We start from the raw sequence: 22,504 nt of genomic DNA on the forward strand, positions 1-22,504 counted from the left end.
TGTCAGGGGTTCTCCTGGTCCCACGTCACATCCTTAACTACAGTCATCACCTGTAAGTACCCAGAAGCAATGACAGGAATGACAGCAGGCAGTGTGGCAGAGGAGGAGACCCCTGTGCCCAGGTCTGGCCCTGCCACTCACTAGCTGTGACCTTGAGCAAGAGTGGGCTGGCATTGGGGCCTCCGGGCACCAGAAGCAGATTCGACCATCATGCCCTGATGGGTTACCCTGAAGTGAATGGATCCTAAGGGTCAGCTTTAGGGCCCTGCACGAGCCTGCACAGACCATCCTAAGGCCTGCCTGTATATCTCATTTGTATTGATGTATTTCATTCTTAAAGAAGGTCCCCCAAATTGTATAACTCTCAGCCCCCACAAACCCAGTCCTGCCCCTTCTTCTGGGCCTCCAGTTTCTCTTTTGTACCATGAAGAAGAGTGTAAGTCTCATATAGCTTGAAAATGTTACAAGTGTTTAAGTCTACTGTTTGTGTCTGAGCATCTGGGTGCACAGAAGTAGCCCAGAAAGAGAGAAGGTCGAAGGCTATCAGAGGAGCCGGCAGACAGGCAGGTGGTGCACCATTAGGGCACATGTGTGGTGACCAGGGATCAGGCAAAGGCTGCGGGCAGTAGAAGGCAGCTGAGCCACAGTTGGTCCAGCACAGACTTAATGTGAATTTCTAAATACTGGGCAGGGTTCGTGTGGATCTCCGCAGCAGAGCCTCGGCCAGCTCCCTCCTGTTCCAGCCTCTTTGTGGATACTGGCCTGGCTCAGAAGTCTCGTGTGCTGGGAAACAACCTCTATGTGGGTGTAAAGGCTGATGGAGGGGGCCTTTGTGGGCTCAGATGAGACCGTCAGCTCAGCCCTGGTAGGAAGTCCGGGCCCAGGGTTTCCAGAGCTCCTCTCAGGAAGAAGGAAGGAGCCCCACAAACACATCTAAGCCCACAGACAGTGTTTAGCGGCCCCATGGCTGGCCCCCAGCCCCTCGGGTGACCACGACAGGGCCACACCTGCAGGCAAAGGCGTGGTGAGCTTGGCTGGGCTGGCAGGGTTGGCGGAAGCGGTGGGAGGGGAGCTGAACAGTTCTGCCGGTGTTGGGGGCAGTCTTGCCCGGCTGAGCTGACTGAGGCCAGGAGAGAGCGTTGGGTGGGGGTGGGCGCAGGGTCTGGGCGCAGGCAGGCACTCACAGAGGTGTTCTGGCACTGCACGCTGGAGCTGTTGAAGCGCAGGGCGGGCACCCGCTGCTCGCTGCCCTGGATGTTGAGGACGCACTCGTAGCCGCGCTGCCCCGACTGCGGCTGCGGGAGGTTCTTGGCCTTGAGGGTGATGGGCTTGATCACCTCCACGGGCACCAGGATCTTGTCCACGCGCAGCAGCTGGGGGCAGTCCTGTGGACAGACAGCGAGGCTCAGCCGGGACACAGGGAGCCAAAGGGGCGGGAGCCGCCGACATCCCCCAGAAGTTCCGCATCATCCTGCCCTCCCAGGGGCTCACCACGCGGGGCCTCTGCACTGCTGCCCATGCCCAGCCCCCAGCAGACAGGCAGAGGGACGGAGCACCCCATGTCCTGAATCCTTGAGGCACTCCCCACGGAGGTCGACCCCCACCCCACCCTCTCCAGCCCCTGTGGTCCAGACTCCCAGTGCTCCCCTCTCAAGGGTGGGGATTCTACCCTGGCAGACTGAACTCTGCTGCCTGGGGGTCCTGCCTCATTTTGGGCTGCCAATCCCTTTCCCTCGGTTTCAGGCTGCCAAGCACTGGGACAAAAGGACCCATGCCAGCAGCCCCGCAGTGACCCCCAAAACCGGGACCAAGGCTCTAGAACGTCAGTCTGGACCACGGCCCAGGTGGGTGTGAGGGGACCTTCGATAGGTGGGCTGAGTCTGGCATCTGGGAACGTTCTGGAATGAGCCCCAGAGACCTTTGAAATCCAGAAGCTTCTGCCTGAGCTCTGGGGATGGGCTGACCCCAGAGAAGTGCCCCTCGGCAGACACACACTGAGCTCCCTCTGATGGGGCAAGCTGCTGATTTGTGAGCACATTTGGGGATGGAGGAGGTGGAACACTGGGCCCCTTTTCACTGGGTAATCAGCTCTGTCCAGAGAGGGCTGGGGGCAGAAGGGGGTCAAGTAAGGAGCACGGTGCTCTGCCCAGCTGGGAGGTGGGTGCTAGCGTGTGGCTGGATACTCAGGGGCTGGGTGGAAGAAAGCCTTGGCCTGAGCAGGAGTGAGGCCCCGGGTCAGGTGGGCTTTCCATCCCTAGATTCCTCCCAGCGTGATACTTTTTGGGGCAGGCCCACCAGATAGATGGCTCTGGGCAGGTCAATGGTCAAAGCATGGCTCATATATCCTTCATAAGGATGCTGCCCCATGGGCTCACTGCAGACTCTCAGATCCCCAACCTCAGCCCTCTTCTCCAGTAAAGTAAGGCAAGAAAGAGGCCAAGGGAAGGCCTGAGACCTTGATTGGAGGGGTCCCAGGCAAGGAAGTGGCAAGGACCCTGCCCATCAGGGTCCCAGGCAATCAGACACCTACAAGCTGCGTCCCCTGGGTCTGAAAGCAAACATGAGCCCCTCAGTCACTGAAAACTGAAGGGAGAAGAGCTCTAGAGCAACTGAGCTTCTGACAAGCCATGGAAGCCTGACCACATTACACGTCCGTCCCCACTTGAGACTGAACTTCCTCATCTGGCAAGTGGGTGGAATCCAAGGACCCATTTGGCTCTAACCAGTCCTGATTCCATGATTAGGGTGGTCTCACCTCCATCCTTTCCCATGACCCTGTAGCTTTGCCTTAGGGGAGCACCCCAGGCCCCATTAAAGGAAGCCCCTCCTCTCTTCCAGGGTATCCACGCCTTTAACCTGAAGAGAGGCCAGACAAGGAGCAGCAGACCCAGCTATCCACGTCTGAGTTTTCATCCAAAAGAACTGGAAGCAGGGTCTCCAAGAGATACTTGATACCCACACTCAAGGCAGCATCCTTCACAACGGCCCAAGTGTGGAAACAACGGAGGTGCCATCGTAGATTAATGCACAAGCAAAATGTGATATAGATATGCAATGGTATATGATTCAGCCTTAAAAGGAAGGGAATTTAAACACACTCTAAGTCATAGGTGAATCTTGAAAGCATTCTGCCAAGTGAAACAAGTGGATCACTATGGACAAACACTACACGATTCCATTCTTATGACCACCCAGGGTAGTCACATGCATAGAGACAGAAGGTAGAACAGGAGTTTCAGGGGGAGTTAGTGTTTAATGGGTGCACAGTTTCAGTCGGGAAAGATGAATAAAGTTCTGGAGATGGATGGTGGTCATAGCTATACAACAATGAGAATGCACTTACCACTACTAAACTGTACACTTAAAACTGGCTAAGATAGCAAATTTTATGCTATGTGTATTTTGACCCAGTTTTAACTAAATAAAACAGAGAGGAGTAGCAGGAGGGGAGAAGGGATGGAGCCTGAACCCTGCTTGTGGCCTTGAGTCTCAAGAGCATGTGGGTCTCCGGGACCTTGAGGTCCCACGTGGATCGAGGGTCTTAAAGGTCCATCCTGTGCCCTTACCTCTGCTGCCATCTCAGCCCCTCTGCTCGGGCAAGACGAGAGCTCGGGACGTAAGACGAACGATTTTGTGAAAGGATGAAGCTTGGGCTGGAGTGGGAGATGTGGGATGCTGGGGACTCAGGAGAGAAGACTGATGCCAAGTGGGGACTTGTGAGCCCGAGGGTTTGGGCCCATCCTGACTCCACTCTTTCCTCCTCCCGGAGACTGTGGTGGCGCTCCCTCTCCAAAAGTGGCACAAGGCTGACCTTGCCCCCTGCTACTGCAAGGAGATCCAACCGCTCTATCCTAAAGGAAATCAGTCCTGAATATTCTTTGGAAGGACTGATGCTGAAGCTGAAACTCCAATTCTTTGGTCACCTGATGTGAAGAACTGACTCACTGGAAAAGACCCTGATGCTGGGAATGATTGAAGGCGGGAGGAGAAGGGGACGGCAGAGGATGAGATGGTTGGGTGGCATCACTGACTCGAGGGACATGAGTTTGAGCAAGCTCCGGGAGTTGGTGATGGACAGGGAAGCCTGGCATGCTGCAGTCCATGGGGTTGCAGTTGGACACAACTTCATGACTGGACTGAACTGATACCCACATTTGCCCAAGGAGCTGCATCTAGGGTTGTATTTGGACTAAGAGGAGGAGAGCTGGGATTTCCCATCCCCAAGTCCTACAGGAAAATACGGCAGCTCAAGAACAGTACAGCAAGGATGTCTGAATCTCAGAGTCCCCTCAGTCAACGCAAGGATCCCTTCTACTTCGCACAGGCGAAATCAAGGCGGGGAGAGGAAAAAATAACGGTTTAATGTCAGCAGACGCACTGGCAGCTAAAGAACTCAGATGCCGCCCTGCCATCCTTCCTCCTCTTAATGGAAGAGGCAAGTTCTCCTTGGCAGATAGGACCACCTTAGGATGGGGTGGTGGTCAGAAAGATCCCCCAGAGAGGAGTTTAGGACTAGGGGCCTTCGAAACCCTCCTGTGGTGAGCTGGATCCTCTCCTGGGGGCTGGACCCATTCTGGTCTGGGATGGAAGTTAAGCCTCTCTCTCTTCCCCCTGTAAGATTCTCTCTGAGATTTGTTCTTTAATGAGTCCTGGTTGCCAGTGGCCCCATAAAGGCCTATTTTGCATATAAAAAGGTTGGCGGCTCTGAGACTAAGTTCATTAATTATAATTGGAGAGAGCCAGGGCTGGGCTGGGCCAATTTTCCTCTGGTGACGCTACTGTCTGACCACAGTGTCCCTCCTAATTGAAAGTAAAACGGCAATTTCTCCCCAGGCAACAAGGCATGGAGGGACAACTGCCACCCGGCTGCCTCTTCCCCTCCCCACCCCAGACCCTGCCCAGCCTCATGCTGAGATCCCAGGTACAGCACCACCTCTGAGTCTGCTCAGGGGAAATTTCAGAGCAACTTCCACGTTTCTCCATGAAACATTTCTCGGAGGCCCTGTTCCCCAGCACTTCAGCCACGGTCCTCACCTTTGAGCTTTCTCAACTAGAAAGAACCTGGTTTGGGAATCTTGTACAAGTGCAAGTCCGTCTTCCTCTTGCTAATTTCAGTCTTGAAAGGGCTCTGAACAGTGCATGGCTTCCCTACCAATGGGGATTAAAAACCCATCCCCACAGGGTCATTTGAGGGGAGTTCATGAACTACCATGTATAATACGTCTGGCACAGTGGAGCAAGTGCTCAAAAAACAAAAAGAAAAAAAAAGTTGTTTTTTTCCTCATTCATCCCTCTCAGCTCAGGCTGCACCTGGTCTCTCAGCTACTCCCTTTTCCTAAGGCTCCTGCTACCCTGCTCCCACATCACCTCTGTGTTCTTTTGTTCTCTTCCACAAACTCTCATCAATTCCCACGGTCCAGTCTACCCATCCCTTCTTGACTTCAGAGCCTGACAATTTCAACAGCTCCGAGTGCCCCTAACACAAGGCAGATGGGAAGAGAGGTCCCGGCTCTGATTACTGCTCATCTAAAGGCTGTCTCCTCTTCCAGAAGGTTCTGTGTGCTCTGAGAGAGGACCTCAGCCAGCCAACCACATGGCTTTGGATAAGTCCCCAAACCTGGGACTCCTCATCCATAAAATGAAGAGGCTGGTTTGCATTCAGTGAATTTTATGGTCCCAGTTCTATTATCAACCCAGTAGATGATCGGGGACACATCCTTATATCACTTTTCTGAGACTCAGTTTTCCCATCTCTAAAATGGGGGTAAACAATGCCTGTTCAAGTAGTTCACAGCATGGTATTCAGAATATCGACCATTGCATGCTAGAAGGGGCAGGGGATTTTGTGGGGGAGGTTGGTCTTCTGGAAGGGCCATTTACCTACTAGGAGGGAAGTATTTTAATAACTGATATATTGAGAGTGAGATGGTTGGATGGCATCATCGACTCAATGGACACGAGTTTGAGCAAGCTCCAGGAGATAGCGAAGGACAGAGAAGCCTGGCATGCTGCAGTCCATGGAGCTGCAAAGAGTCGGACATGACTGAGTGACTGGACAAAAACAACAATATTGCAACCTGGCATAGTCATACAGGCAGACACAGCTCTGATAGGCAGCGTGTGATACTGTTACACAATTAACACGGTGCTCACACAACTAACACGGTGCAAGAAGTACAAGGCTTCACCCCACAACCCAGCATTTATGTCACCTTACACACATTTTGCCATGTGCTATCTCGTTTCATAGCACATATGGTCACCCCCATATCCATTAGCAAGAAATTAAGAACACCAGTTACCTCACTCAGTCCCCACAATGGCCATGGACAAGACACTCCCATCATCATCTTACTTTCATCTTCACATGATGACCAAACCCCCTTACAATTGAATTCCTTAAAAACATTCTGCCCTTCTTTTTCCAAAGAAGATATTTCTTTAAACAGTCATTTGAAAGGGCCAGCTCCTGGAGAGTAGAAAACACCTGCATTTAGCAAGATTATTTGGAGACTCATGCCTATATTCGGAGAAGGCAATGGCACCCTACTCCAGTACTCTTGCCTAGAAAATCCCATGGATGGAGGAGCCTGGTGGGCTGCAGTCCATGGGGTTGCTACGAGTCGGACATGACTGAGTGACTTCACTTTCACTTTTCACTTTCACACATTGGAGAAGGAAATGGCAACCCACTCCAGTGTTCTTGCCTGGAGAATCCCAGGGATGGGGGAGCCTGGTGGGCTGCCGTCTATGGGGTCGCACAGAGTCGGACACGACTGAAGCGATGTAGCAGCAGCAGCAGCAGCAGCATCATGCCTATATTAAGAGCCAGATTCCTGGGGAGGCTGTTTTGCCCAAGGCTACATTCTGCAGTCCTAAGAATAAGCTGAGGGTGGGGAGAAGGGTGCCTTGAAATGCAAGAATATCTTTAATGTTTTGGCTTTCAGGAAGAGGCTCTGGCAGACTCCATGTCCACCATCTAGCCTTGTGTATGTTTTAGTTTCCACTTTTCCACTGAAATGCACACGGAAGTAAAGACAGCATGACCAATTATGGGGCAGCGTCAACCCCAAGCTGACACATGAGGGCAAAAAACATGGCTTTCTGTCTACCATGTCCAGCATGTCATTGGCTGCTTTATACAGAGGTTTCATTGCCTATTTAAATAATTGAACAAGGACATAAAGATTGTTGCCCAGCTGGGAGAGTAAAATCTGCCTCCAGGACTGGTGGTGCCTGGGGAGGGGGTGGTGGTAGGCTGTGGATTTACAGCCCCTAGTGTGTTTACAAGATGAGGGCTCTAATTCTCTCGGTTGTTACTGCAAGACTGGGGGGATGTGATGTTCTGGGGGGGCAGGGGGAGCTGGGTGGGGGCAGCACAGAAGGGTAGCTAAGGAATAAGTAATTTGCAGGTCACCCCTCCCCCCATGTCACCTCAGCTGCCATCAATTGCAAAGCCAAGTCAGCCCCAGCCTCAACCCCCAAATTTACACTCACCTTCTCAGACCTAGGGTGCCCAATACAAAAATGCAATGCACCATATATTTTCTTCACTGTTCCCCAAGTTTATAATGCCATTAGCGTGATCTATGACGGGCCGGTTTATGGAGAGAGCCAAGTAATAATACAAAAAGGAAAGACCCATAACCTTAAGCAGGGGGAGGGGCAGATGAGATTGATGGAAAGTGCAATTGAGTGGAGAAATGGCAACCCAGTAATAGAAACCTGCAGCGGGGGCAGGGGCAAAAGGGGCCAGAGAGTTCTTGAGCTGGGTTTGCCTTTGTTTTCTCAAAGGAGGGTGAAAGGCATGACAAGGGTGGTTTCGCTTCCTTGAGTTGGGTCTCAGGGATAGTTCCTTTGCAAAAAGGGGAGCAGAGTCACTGACAAGGTGACCTGAGTTCCTTCAAGTCCAGCTGGGGGACAGGCCCTTGGCCTGCCTTATCTCTGGGCATGGGGTTTATTTTAGCAGCCTGTCCCAGGCCTGGACTTTCCCTGTCTTACTAGCTCTGCAGTCCCGGGGAGGACTGACCTTGGGATCTGCAGGTTTCCCAATACCTGTCCTGGCAATGGATTCATCTCAGTGCTATAGGGGTGGTAGAGGACTTGGGGAGAGGCTTTCAAGCACAGCTTTGGAAATCAGATAGAATTCATTTTGCCTCTTCTGATCTCACAACAGTTCTCTGGAGAAAGGCTTTGGTTGAACTTCAGGAAGAGAGGGGCTACAGGAAGCTCCTCTATGAGCCTGCTCATGGGGCGCTAGGTGAGCCTCGCCTTCCTCGCAAAGCTCAGCCAGGCTGGAGCCCGAACAACATAGCACCAACTGCAGCTGACTCTCTTGTTCAGTTTAGACGAGAAATAACAGCAAAATAGTCCTTCGAGGATAAATTCTTCTCAATGAATTTGCTTTCCCACAGAAGTTTGCCTTTGTTCCCCAAGAATCACAGTTATTAAGTGCATGGGCTTGATGAGGGGCTCTGCTAGGGTCACTTAGCAGAGGATTCCAAAACCACTTGGAGACCAGTGGGCCCTCCCCCTTGGTGAAGCCAAGAGCATGGCCTTGTTCATAGCTGCCCTGGTGAAAGGCCATTCCAGTGGGAAGCCAGTAGTCTCAGCTGATACTGGAAGAACAAGACTGAAAACTCTGCGATCCCACTTCAGCTTTCCCTCGCCTTCCTCTTCCTACTCTTGTCGGTACCCGGGATCTGGCAGCTGATCTAAAGACCCAGGGTTGTTATCACAATGCCATCATTAGTTGAAACAAAATCATTCCTTGTAACAGGAATACAGTGACTATAAACGACATATGCTATTGGGCATTCTATTTCTAATAATTGTAATTACTGGAGAATACTTGCCATTAATATAATAACAACAATGATTGACCAGTTCTCTGTTCCAGACCAATAACTTCACCTGAATGCCCTCTTTGTTCAGGAAAAAAAAAAGAGGTAATTCAACATGCGTGGTGATAGTCAGTCAACAAAGCCAGTGTTGAAACTGGAAGACACCTGGATGAAAATCTTCTTAGGGATACAGGATGCTGCTGGGTCGTAGAGGCCACCTGGCAGCCTCCTTCTTGGCTAACAAAAGGCCTCTGTCTACATCCCCACACTCAAAGGTGGAAAGCAAATGAAAACCTAGGGACTTCTAGAAGAATCGCTGTGCCTGAGTCTCCCCTTCATTCCCAGGGTGTGTTTGGGCCTAGACCTGAGGCTATGTGAGCCCCTCGTTGGACAGAACTGGGAGACCTAGGCCACACGTGGACACTCACCCGCTAAGGCCACTTCCTGGATGTGGGTTTCTCATTGATGTTCTCCAGATTATTTCCACTGATAATTACAGAACCTCAGCAATCACGTGGACCAGTGGTCCCATTTTACACGTCTCTAAATACAGATCTACTGGTCTCCTGGGTGTGTGTGCTAGTTCTTTAGTCGTGTCTGACTCTTTGTGACCCCAAGGACTGTAGCTCTCCCAGCTTCTTTGTCCATGGGATTTTCCAGGCAAGAATACTGGAGTGGGTTGCCATGCCCTTCTCTAGGAGATCTTCCCAACCCAGGGATCGAACCTGGGTCTCCCATTGCAGGCAGATTCTTTACCGTCTGAGCCACCATATAGTTTTATATACTGTTAAACCTCCCATATTGCTTTGTGTGTAGGAAATGCTCAGCGTGGGTAAGGCAGGATGAGAGGTGACCTGTGACAATGCTTCAGAGTACCACGCCATGAATAACCTCTTCCCCTGGCATGGAGACTGGGTTATTGTATCTGGAGTCTTCCTCAAAATCACCATTCAAATGTGTAAATTTCTTTGTTACCCCTTATTCCTGTTACCAGCTCTTCTGAGAGACAAAAATATAGAAAACAAAACAATGACATTAAAAAAAAAATCATCATATTTCCATTAGCAGCTAGGACATTTTTTTTTTTTTAATCTCTGAGGATAATGACCTTCCTCTGCTGACCTAAAATGGCTCAAATCAGCCAATCATCCATAGATATTTACGTATTTCTTTTCTTCTTGGTACAGTCTCCGGGAAGACACTGTTACAACAACCACGATGAACTGGTGAACTCTGGCCTCTTTGTGTTATATTCAAAATGGTCTGTTATTGATCTGGGTATAGTGCAACCTCCAAGTTTGGACCAGGAGGAGCACAGCTTTAAGGCTTCCCTCTCTTGAAATAAATAAGCATCCAAGAAAAAGAGAAACCAATGCTAATTCCATTCAGTGATGTGATAAGACAGGCATGGTGATTCCAAGTTACCTGGGAGCCTGTCACTGTGATGGCTTGCCATAACAATGGTGATTGGACTGCAGTGGGTTAGTCCTTCTCTTTGCTCCTCCATCCATCACGCTCCTCCAGGCTTTTACTTCTTTCAAGGACCCTGGCACCACACCCTCTGAGGTTCCATGAATCCCCAGTGACCTTTGCCACAACCAGGTGCAGATGGGAGCTGTGCCTGGCTTGTGATCTGGGCACTTGAAAACATTATTCTTTTATGGAGAGCACTGAACGGCACTGGGAAACGTGGTGGGCTCTTGCTTTATTCTTTTCTGTTGTTCCCCGCCCCACCCCCTCCTCTTTCTGAGTAGCAGATGCCAGCTCCTTTTACATATTTAAAAGAAAGGAACTTGGGACAGGAGGAGCAAACAAGACAAAAAAAGCAGAAATGTGAAAACCTCCTTCAAGGTAATTAAATGATTAGGGGCCTTTGAAATCCACCAGATAGCTCAATTGTCTCTGTTTTCATTTTATTCTTGGGCCTCTCTACATGCGAAATCCCTGCCAGATACACCAGTTTGGGAAGCCAAAGACAGTCTGAAAACCTCTTTGTCTCTGCTCCCATCAAGTTACTTGTAGGTTTCTGAGCAACATAAGAAGACGTGCTTCCAGGCTCTTAGCCCCTGGCTTGGTGGGTCAACCAGCCCTTCTTTTGCTCCTGACCTCACAATATAAGACAAAAGCCCAGGACTGAGGAGATGGTACAGCCTTTTTTCAGGGTCTTCATGCCAAGATGTGCCCCGTGGCTGTCAGACCCCTGTCTGTCTTATTAGCTTTAGCTCTACTTTCTCTTAGTTCAAGACAAGCAGAGAATGGAACCATAAAAATTAGACTCACATTCCTACTTAAAGCCAGGATATAACCTCTTTTCTTCCTTTCCCCATGAAGGGATGGTCTAGGTCTGGGGCTCTTCTCTGGATTATGAATTCAGAGCAGCCATTTCCAGCCATATACAGACCCGGTCGTGGAGGCAGAGGGTCACAGAGTGTCTAGAGACTTCCACAGCCTCTTCTTGTCCCGGTCTGAAACCTACAAGGGACTTGACCAAAGCAGAGCAAAAGAAGATTTCAGCCTCTGTCCAGCTTCCCAGGCTGGAGTATCTGGCAGGGATTTCATGTGCGTAGAGGCCCAAGAATGAGACACAGACAAGAGAAAATTGAGCTATCTGATAGATTTCAAAAGCCCCTAATCATTCAATGACCTTGAAGAACGTTTTCACATTTCTGCTTTTTTCTGTCTTCTTTGTTCCTTGGATCCCTCACCCAGCTGGGATCATCCCCTTACTTGACAACCTCACCATTCCTTGCCTTTCCCTCTACATGGACGGCTCTGCCCACTCTCTACCCAGAGAAGGCCTGCCTGACCAGCACATCCTGGGAAAACGGGATCCAGGGCTGGAAATTCGTCATCGCCAGGCACAGGTCAGTTATTTTTCCTGGATGAGGAGGGCCCAACGCAGTAGATGCTGGTGGTGAGAAATTTCCCTGGTGGTCCAGTGATTGAGAGTCTGCTTCCCAACACAGGGGACGAGGGTTCAATCCTTGTTGGGGTACTTAGATCCCACATGCTTCTGGACAACTAAACCCGCATGCTGCAACTAGAGAGCCTGCATGCTGTAACTACTGAACCTGTGTGCTCTAGAGCCCATGCTCTGCAACAAAAGAAGCTTGTACATTGCAACGAATACCCAGTGTAGCCAAAAGAAAAAGAAAAAGAAAAAAAAAAAGACGCTAGCAGTGAGGTGTCCTTTGTTCCTACCTTTCAGAGACAAGACAGCTTCCCTCCTGCCCTTAAGGCTTTCGCCTAAATTAGGGTTCCTGGTGGGGTGGGAATCTAGTGGGAAGGGGAGGGGTGGCACATGGTGGGCCTCTCTCTTCTCACCATGCCCTATCCATCCCCTAAAGAGCCCTTATGCTTTCTGTACCTGGAAAGGCTCTGCTCTCACAGCTATGGTTTGCCACATGGTCATGGCACTCATGTGGGTGTGTGAAGAGGGCTGGAAGGTACATCCATGACCTGGGGGTGGGGGCAATATCAGAGCTGATCTGAGTCCAGTGTTGGCTGAGAGAGTGCCCTGTCCCTGCATCCAGTGGGGTCTAACCAACGTGATATAGATATCTCTTCTCCATCTTTCTATTCTAAACAACAGCATTCTAAACCACTCTGTTCAGAACTAATGATTCCATGGTTGTATCACACAGCACCATCATGTTTGAACAACAGCAGACTTTTCCAAAGTGTTTTTACATCCATTATCTTTAAGGTCTTCGCCCGAAAATTTACATTATCAGAGAGGAAACAACATAGGCATAGAGGATGTCTATTATGATGATGAAGATTTTTCAGGGATAAGACTAAAGATGAGGAGGGAATAGAAACGGTGCCATGGTCGTGGAGCCTGACTCTGCATCAGTGATTCACAGAGTGGACTGTGCAGCTGAATCGCAGATGCCTCACCCCTAGGGGCCATCGGCTGGTCTGGGAGACTTTGCATCTCTACATGTTCCCAGATGATGCCAATGCTGCTGGTCTGGGGACCACACTTTGAGAACCACCACTCTGCAGGGGTGGAGGGTAGGGGAAGATTTACTGACCATCTTTTCATTCATATTCTCTCTTTTATTCAGTTTGACCTGTTTGTTCTCAGCTAGACTCTGCGGACAACACTCCAAGGGAAAGCTGAGGACTCTACATACAATCCTGCCCTGTACAATTATTTCCAGGACACATACACACATCTCTGGAATTGTTTTGGAACTTAGCTGGCGTGTGGAGAGTCCTGCTGGCTGGAGTGACCTGGAATGCACTCCTACCTGTAAGTGAACCCCCAGGACTGATCCAGAGTGGAGAACTTTGCGTGTTTACTGCTTTCGAGAAATGATCCTTTAAGAGGTGGGGTCGGGGAGCGAGGGGGTGGTCCTCCTGGATTTGCCTGTTTCCTCTTTTTAAGGGGAAGCCTCCTTGTGTGTCCCTTGCTCACGGCAGGCCGCACTCATGGCTCTGGCTGTGGGACCTACCTCAGCCAGCTTCACCCGGCCTTCCTGGAAGGAGCAAGACTTGGGGTCGTGGGTGCAGACGTGGCGGTATTTACACCAGTGGCAGCGATACGGACTCTCCACACAGGACAGGCACCTGGGCACAGAGGAGGAAAAGGCACACATCACAGGACCTGTATGTACCCAAAGCAGAAAGCCTAAGGCTCCAGCAAAACATGCTCTCATAGTAGGAGAAGCCACCCTCAAACACTCAGGAAGAGCAGATCTGGTTAAAAACTTAGCCCCTTTCTCTCCAAGTCCTCAGGAAGTTGAGAGTCTCTGGCCTCCTCCCTTCTAGTCAAGTACTTGACAATCTGATCCCCCAGGACCTCATCAACCTCCCTCCATTTTTACAGGATGGCCCTCACATTGGCTGAATAGGGAAACAGTGAGGTCTGGGGTCGAGGGGCTCATCCAGAGAACCCATCAGAATTAGGACAAACAGTGAACTTGAGTTTTAATCCCATGTGACTCCAGGGTCTTGGCTGACGTGGACCCACACTGGCAGAGGAAGGTCCTGAGGCTGCCCCCTCAGTACGGTGGGCTCTCACAGAGTTGGCAACCCAACCTCTACTCATTATGCCAGGAAACACAAGGCAACTTGATAAAAAGTGCCTTCCTGTTTAAAACCCAACATGGTTCCCTTCTTCCAAAAGGTCAAACCTAAATGCCTTGCCATGCAGGCTAAGCCTTTTGTGGTCCAGGCCCACTGTCCCAGCACGTGTCTGGTGCTTCATTCAAGAACAGGCTGTCGCTGTCCCCAAGCTGTCCTTCTACCTGGAGTACCATTTCTTCGGCCTCACCATCTCCTCTTGCTTCTTTGACTAATGGAGAGTTGGTCTCACTGAAACCTTCATCCCATTCATCCCTTTGTTTCTGTCTCTGAGACAGCACTGATCTTGCTGTATTATATTATACTTATTCACTGTCCTGTTCATCTGCTAGCCCACTAGGCCATGATTCTTGGGGGGTAGGGATTGAATCTTTGCACATTATTAATTTCTAATTCTCCCTGTCTAATGAGTAACACACTGTCTTGCACATAGGAAGCTTAAAGTCATTTGATGGACTGAATGGAAACTTAGAATATGCTTTCATCTACTAACTTCACTTTCCTAGAGGGGCAAAAGGGGAGTGAGGGATTAGGTCACTAAGTGTAAAGCCATGGCAAGCTCTTTGGAAAGGAGGAGGAAGAGAATTCCAATTTGGCTGGGAGGAGTGGTTGCCTGTTACGTGGGGCTCCAAAGAGAGCCACACTCTGGACTCACAGCTGCCATAACCATAGCCCAGAGCCCCAGATATCTTTGGTGATGTAAACTAGCTTGTCCTCTATGGAGAAGGAAACAGAACATTATGTTAAAGCCAGCAAAGCTTTTTGAGATCAGGCTCTGTGGTTTTCAAACTGTGCTCTATGGAACGCTGGGAGTTCCATGGAGCTTTTCTGGAGACTATGTGAGATGTGAGGGATTCCTAGACAGAGGGGTTCCAGGTGCCCTTAACTCTCAACCATCTTCTACTTCCATTCAGTTTGTATCTTGGGCTTTCACACCTGATTTTAGTTGAAGAAAGGTTTCTATGGTGAAAGAAAGGTTTGTACCTTCTCAGTATGGTCCAAATCCATCCTTTTAGAGAGGAAATGATAATATAATAACAGTAAAGTGCACAGTGCCTAAACAATGGGCCAGATGTGGATCTAAGTGCTATCCTTGTATTAGCTTTTTTAGCTCTCACAGCCATCAGTGGGGGCTGGCAAGCAATCAGTGATGTCCCAGCCAATGGGACCAAGCCCCCGCCATGTCAGCTGTTAAGTATGCAGGTGACATCCCCAGGAGGAGAACTGCCGCTTCCTCATTTACAGAGGACACTGGGGCGCAGAATAGTTATGTGGACTAGCTGGCCTGATGCCACAGCCTGAGCCTCTGTCCTCCGTGGCTTCCCTCAGGAAGCAGATGCTCCAGTCAAACAGAGCCAGAGCTGGAGCCTGAGCAAGAGCCAGACCCCGCCCCAGGCCAAAGCCTTCCTCTGACCCTTGCCAGCTGAGTCCTGAGCCCTCTGCAGGGGAACTGTGCAAGCTGAGCATTCAGGTGACTTGTGGGACCACCTGCCCACACACATGGGGCTTCCTCTCCCTCCCCAGACTCCTCCTCTCACCCGAGGTGCTGGCTGCTCTGTTCTGCAGGTGAAAAACACTCCCTCCTCAACAGATGGTGGAAGGTGAATCAGGTTAGACAGATTTATGCCAGAGAAGATGTATGGGCGAGGGACCTGGAGCTCCCCAGCTCACAGGCTCTCACTCTGCTCATTCTAGCCTCTTCCCATTAACCCTGTGGGTGCCAGAGGAGGGAGGTGAAAGAGGTCACCTTACAGGGCCTTCAGATGGTAAGATGGAACAAGGGTGGGGCCTCCTATCTTTGGATGAGCTTTGACCCCAGAAACAGGGAGTTGAGTGAGACTGGGGGACACTTACGAATTGTGGACGCTGCAGTTGTAGAAGACAAAGCTAGTGCTGGCGAAGGTCATGCCTGTCTCCTTCGACTTGAGCTGCAGCTGGACAACGTGGTGGTCCCCTGTGGGCAGAGCCGGCCATGAGGTCAGGTGGAGGGCCACGATCCCGCGTCAGGTCCCACTGAGAGTAACACACCGTGGGAAAGGGCAGCCCACTCCCCAGGGGTGGAATCAGCTGGGCCCAGTCTAGGGCAGAATAGAGTAATCCGAGAACTGAATAGATGCAGACAGCAGTTCTAGTCTATTCCTCCTTCCTCACTCTAGACCCACCATCCATCTCTCACTTGCTTACCAGGCTCTTTCCTGTACACACACACACACACACACACACACACACTCTGACAGGTATTCACATGTGCATTCACATGCATGATGTCCATGCAGGCGGCACAGAACTGTGAACACACACATTGACTAGCTACCAGGAGAAACGTGTAGACACTTGGCAATGTCGCCACAAACCACGCAAGAAGTTTTGCATGTATGTGAGTGCCCCACGAGCCCCTTCCTCTTCTGTAAGGGGAGACTCTGACACCCCTTCCTCAGGTGGACTGGTGGCTCCACTCAGGCGGGCGTCCCTGGACTCCTCAGCTGGCGCCAGGAAGGAGCTGGGGCCCATGTTTAATTCACAGCCCTGACCCCAGGCCCCTTGTTCTGAGCCTTCCCCAAGAGCCTCATTAATCAATCAGCTTGGAACAAATCTGACAAGCCCAAATGGGAGGACCAACATGGAATCAGGCTGCTCAGGCCAGCCTGTGCCTCCCAGCGCTGGGCCTCTGTCCACTCCATCCTTCCCATGGCAGCTGGCCATGAACAGGCAGCTCTGGGGAGGCCAGGCAGGTCGGGGATGGAGTGGACAGCAGTCAGGGTCAGAGACCCTGCAGTGCAGGCAGGAGGTAAGGAGCCAAATGACCCCCGCACCCCATCCCTCCTCCCGTGCCTGTCCATGCCAGCCCTCCCATGCTGCAGCCAGATCTCTGAGCTGGCACACTCCGATGCTGTGCTGGCTGTTCCCTCCCTTGCCCTCGTGGCACTGCTCCTCACCCATGGTGAGGCCGACTCCTGGATGCTCACCGGGTTTCAATTCCAAAGGCAGTGGAGGGACACTCCATCCCCCTCTTCCGGGAGCATCCCCACCAAGGTACACCCTTTCCTCCAACCCTCCCCTCCTGTGTGCTCCCCCCACTCTGACCCCCTGCATCTGTCCTGAGTTCTCGTGGTCCAGGCAGCAGGAGGAAGGACTCGCCACCCAGCTTTACCTCCGGGGACCGCTCACCATTCTCCGTGATGATCCGGGGCACCTCCTTGGCTGCCGGGGAGTAACACTGGATCTGATTGCCTATCACCAGCCCATCCATCTCTGACAGGTCCTCAAAGGTGCAGTTGACGCCAGCTGTCAGCTCCGGGACGTTGTATGTCTCCAGGACCAGCTGTGAACAGCCCAGCGTGGGGAGAGAGAAGGAGAGAGAAATGGGAGAAGAAATGGGAATAAAGTAAGAAAGAAGGAGGGCAAGAGAGATCAGAGAGAAAAGCATGTGGCAATATTTACATAAAGAAGAAAAGACCCAGTTTATGACAGGAGCGGATGGAGAAGGTAAAACAGTAAGAGACAGAGAAAAAGGAAGTTAGCGTCTGAATATAGTTGGCCCAGGAAATGGAAATGACTGCTTAGGGGATTTGTAGGTAGAAAGCCAGGCATGAGTCCATTATCCCCAATTTTGGAAAACGGGAACATCAATCATCCAGGTGTCCATGTCCCATCTTCTCCTTCTGCACGTGCATCTTTCCCATCTCACAGACGAGGATGGCGTTCCCAACACTCTCCCTGTATTGGTCACTCTTCCGGTCATTGCTGGTGTCTCAGTTTTCCCTGCCTTTCTATCCATTATGCAAAGAGCCTCTTCCCCAATATTCCTGCAAACGTTACCCTCTCCCATCCCCAGGGATACATTCTTAACCCCTGCCCTGCTCTGGGGTGGCTTCGTTGGCCAGACACAGCCCAACCCTCCCAGGGGTGGGGATGGGTCTGCAGCCCTTTTGGTGGGGAGAGGGCTCTTCCCCAAGTCCCTCGACCCCATCCCACCGTCTTACCAGGACATTGTACTGAGAAACGGAGATGTTGCTGGGGTGGACGGTCAGCCGGACGCACTGCTTCACCTCGGAGGCGAACCTGCGGGGCTCTCTGGACCGCTCACAGCGCTCCTTCCGGGTGCATCTGGGGAGGACAGAGCGGCCCATGGGGGCTCAGAATGCGGCTCCTAGTCCACCAAGGGTCTGGAACGGAGGTCAGGCATTGCCAGCAGCAGCTAGGAGGTGCCCAGGACTAACCTTCTAGTTTCCTTCCACCAGCCTGTCCAACCTCCATCACGCCCACAATGGAAAAAGGCAATTTCAATCACTGGTTGCCACATGCAAAACCCTGAGAGTCACCCCAAAGTGCCCTCAGGGCCTCCTCATTCACAGAAACAGGTGGAAGTCCTTTCTAGTCCCCCTCTCCACTCATTCTCAGCCCTCACCACCCTTTCCCTCCTTAGCAAACCGAGGCTGTTCTTTCCAGATTTCTCCTCTTTCTGATTTCCTTGTTTTTGTGCACCCCAGCTCCTCTGTCTGGGTGCCTCTCTCACCACATTACCCTCATCCAACTTCTACCTATCTCTCCAGACAAGGTTCAACCACAGTGCCCTTGCCATGGCGCCCCACCCCCCTTCCCACCAACCAGCTCCTACCCCAAGTGAAATTAACAGCACTGTGGCATTTCCTGCCATCTAGAACTTCTTAGACTCTATGACAATTATTAAACTAAACGCAGCCCTCTCCTATCAAGTGTGAACTTCTCAAAAGAAGGAACTATGCCTGACTTATTTTGGAATCCCCTGCATACCTCATGCCCAGCAGACAAAGGTAAATGTGAGTGAGCAGGAGGGTGCGAGGGGGTAGGGTGGGTGGAGGAGTGACTAAAATTGCAGAGCGTAGAAGTTCAGCGTGCACTCTGGAGCCAGGCTGAGCTAGATCCAGACTCCAAGGAGCTCTGTGGCCCAGGGTCACTGCTCTGGTGAAAGTCGCTCAGTCGTGTCCGATGCTTTGTGACCCCTGGACTATACAGTCTATGGAATTCTCCAGGCCAGAATACTGGAGTGGTTAGCTCTTCTCCCTTCTCCAGGGGATCTTCTCAACCCAGGGATTGAACTCAGGTCTCTCGCATTCCAGGAGGATTCTTTACTGGCTGAGCCGTAAGGGAAGTCAAAGAATACTGGAGTGAGTAGCCTGTCCCTTCTCCAGCAGATATTCCTGACCCAGGAATCGAATCAGGGTCTCCTACATTGCAGGCAGATTCTTTACCAACTGAACTATCAGGGAAGCAGGCTCAGTGCATACATGCACGCTAAGTCACTTAGTCCTTAGTCACGTCCGACTCTGCGACACCATGGACCATAGCCCGCCAAGCTCCTCTGTCCATGAGATTCTCCAGGCAAGAATACTGGAGTGCGTTGCCATTCCCTTCTCCCCTTGCTCAAGGTCACCAGCTAATCAGAGGAGTGTGTATTTGAACACAGATCAACTCTGGACCCTCCGTTCTCACCCACTGTGCTCTGCCTCCGCAAAGTTTCTACTACTTCTACTAAACCCGTTTCCCTTGCCATTCTGATGTCCCCTTCTGTGCTTAGTACAAGTTAAAAATTTCCCTTCAGTCTTCTTTTCTAGGCTAATCTCTGTTTTTGTCTGCCACTGGAAGCACTCTGAATATCACTGAGACTTGTGACTTCTCCAGGTCTCATCTAGAAATCACATCCCAAGGGTGAAGGGTCAGCTGAGAGTGTGGTCATCTCCAAGGCGCCCCTGGGCTGCTCCAGCAGACGCATGGCAACAAGGGCATCTGCCTAAAAGTCTGGGAAGTTAATTTACCAGGCTAGCTTCTCAGCGCGGACTTCATTACCTCCAGCCATTAAGCTAATGTTATGGACTTTTCCAGGGTGTCTGCACTGACATCGCTATTAATAGTGTTATTACTCCCATTAACAGCAGACCCAGAGAGCTGGTACGAACTTCAATTATTCACTGACTCCCCAACTTTGAAGTTCCTATTTCCAAGAGCAATCAGTAGATCTGAAAAATGGCTTTGATTAAATTATGAAGAGAGGAAAAATGAAGCTACTTTCAGCCCAAACATCACCAGGAGTTACCAAATAGAGTCCAGGCAGAAAAGAGGTGACTCTCCCTCTGTTGCAGGGGTACAAAGGAACTTGGGTGGGAGAATCCCACAACAAAGGTCTAGCTGCATGGTTCACTGCTCCCAGAGCTCATGGGACTGCATCTTTCCACAGCTCCCAAGAGCCCGCAACTAACCGTGTATCATCTCCCTGCAGATTTAGATCTGCAATGCAGGAGACCCAGGTTTGATCCCTGGGTCAGGAAGATTCCCTGGAGAAGGGAATGGTTACCTAGTCCAGAATTCTTACCTGGAGAATTCCATGGACAGAGGAACCTGATGGGTTACAATCCATGGGGTCGCAAAGAATCAGACAAGACTAAAACTTTCACTTTGAAGGGAATGACTACCCACTCCAGTATTCTTGCCTCGAGAATTCCATGAACAGAGAAGATTGGCAGGCTACAGTCAATGGGGTTGTAAAAAGGCACATACAACTGAGCAACTAACCCTGAGCACAAGCACATGGAAGCCATCTATAGCTTTCAATTTTCAAGATCCCGTCCTGCTCTGTACTCTTAGGCAAATTACTCCAAGATCATGGCATCTGGTCCCATCACTTCATGGCAAATAGATGGGGAAACAGTGGCTGACTTTATTTTGGGGGCTCCAAAATCACTGCAGATGGTGATTGCAGCCATGAAATTAAAAGATGCTTACTCTTTGGAAGGAAAGTTATGACCAACCTAGAAAGCATATTAAAAAGCAGAGACATTACTTTGTCAGCAAAGGTACATCTAGTCAAGGCTATGGTTTTTCCAGTAGTCATGTATGGATGTGAGAGTTGGACTGTGAAGAAAGCTGAGCGCAGAATTGATGCTTTTGAACTGTGGTGTTGGAGAAGACTCTTGAGAGTCCCTTGGACAGCAAGGAGATCCAACCAGTCCATCCTAAAGGATCCTGGGTGTTCATTGGAAGGACTGATGTTGAAGCTGAAACTCCAATACTTTGGCCACCTGATGTGAAGAGCTGACTCATCTGAAAAGACCCTGATGCTGGAAAGATTGAGGGCAGGAGAAGGGGACAACAGAGGATGAGATGGCTGGATGGCATCACTGACTCAATGGACATGAGTCTGGGTAAATTCTGGGAGCTGGTGATGGACAGGGAGGCCTGGTGTGCTGCAGTTCATGGGGTCGCAAAGAGTCAGACACAACTGAGTGGTTGAACTGAACTGAACTTGCTGCCTCGGTTTTCTCATCTGTAAAATGGGGACAAAATAATACCTACCTAATGTGGTTATTCATGAGGGCTAAAAGAGGATGTGAATAAAGCATGGAAGACAGCAGCTGATGTATAATAAGCCCTCAATAAAAGCTAATGCTACTGTCCCATCCCTCCTCCACCTTTCCCATCCAACCCCTCCAAATCGTAGCTGATGCAGAAGTACAGAGTTCCTCTCAGTCTGGCCCACGAGGCAAATCAAAGATGAAAAGAGAAGGATGGAGGCAGCACTTTTCCTCTTAGTGAGGGAGGGGGAGCCCCAGAGGGCAGCAGGGAGCAAACAGGAAAAGCCTGGGTTGTAGCTCTGCTTTCTTCCCAGCTGTCAAAGGGTATTGAGAACTCAGCTCTCTTCACAGAAAGTCAAGTTTAAGGTCAGTGTCAGGGATGTTTTGACATTTCTACTATCCCTTAGGGCCCATAAGGGCGGAAGCTGTGAATGTCCAAAAGCAGACAATTGACCTTAGAAGTGATGGGGAAATGGAGGGGAAGTGTGGATTTCTTCTGGGTTCTTGCAGGGTCTGGTGGGGTAATGGCTTCAATGCTTCTGGCACTCTGATACCTCACTAGCCCAGGCAAGAGCTGGGCAATGTGCAAAGGGTTAATTCATGACCCCTGGTAGGGAGGTGGTGCTGCTGGCTTAGATCTTTCCTTCAAAGGAGCTACAGGGACTTCCCGAAGCATCTCTTTGCATTCCATTGTGGGGGCACCTTGGACATGGCAGGAGACCCTGCTTCATCCATTTTCCAGGCAGGACTCAAATAGTGCATGCCGTATGGCTTTGAGTTTCCAGACAACCATCCCTGCTAGCACCAGGGCCGCCCCCACTGCACACAGACCTGCAGGAAGCGGGCCCCAACAAGACAGCCCGGGCCTGGGATTGGAGTCCGACCCTGCTCAGCTCCTCTCCCCTCTCCCCCTCACTCCAGTTTCTCTGCAGAGGGTCCTCCAGCCCCAGTCCAGAGGTGCTAAAAGCCCTTGGGGACAAAGGCCCTGGCCCCTGGAGGGGTTTTATTCAAGTCAGTGGTTCCAATGAGATTATCCTGTCTAATGAAGCAGCTCCTACTGCCTCCCCTAAGCCTGAATGTTCACTGCCGGAGAGTTCCCAGCCAAGTGGAAAATTAGAAGGGAGAGGAATGGAAGAAGGAAGGGGGTGAGGGAGAGAGAAAGAGGTGGCGATTAAGTTCTTCAGAAATTAATTCCTAAATACGACGATAGAAATATTAACTCCCAGGGCTGCCGGCCGGGCA

General features: G+C 50.8%; 1 protein-coding gene across 1 annotated transcript in view; it reads right to left on the bottom strand.

Moving 5' to 3' along the window:
* The window catches only part of PLXNA4 (plexin A4), a 471,239-nt gene that overhangs the window by 82,940 nt on the left and 365,795 nt on the right, over positions 1–22,504 (bottom strand). Inside the window, exons 6-10 of the mRNA XM_043872047.1 lie at positions 17,918–18,041; positions 17,103–17,256; positions 15,789–15,888; positions 13,304–13,418; positions 1,185–1,385 (exon numbers count right to left, since the gene is read on the bottom strand). Coding sequence (XP_043727982.1) covers positions 1,185–1,385; positions 13,304–13,418; positions 15,789–15,888; positions 17,103–17,256; positions 17,918–18,041 — 694 coding nt within the window. The remainder of the gene's footprint in view (positions 1–1,184; positions 1,386–13,303; positions 13,419–15,788; positions 15,889–17,102; positions 17,257–17,917; positions 18,042–22,504) is intronic.

The sequence above is a fragment of the Cervus elaphus genome, chromosome 18, assembly GCF_910594005.1.
Source record: "Cervus elaphus chromosome 18, mCerEla1.1, whole genome shotgun sequence".
Classification (NCBI taxonomy): domain Eukaryota; kingdom Metazoa; phylum Chordata; class Mammalia; order Artiodactyla; family Cervidae; genus Cervus; species Cervus elaphus.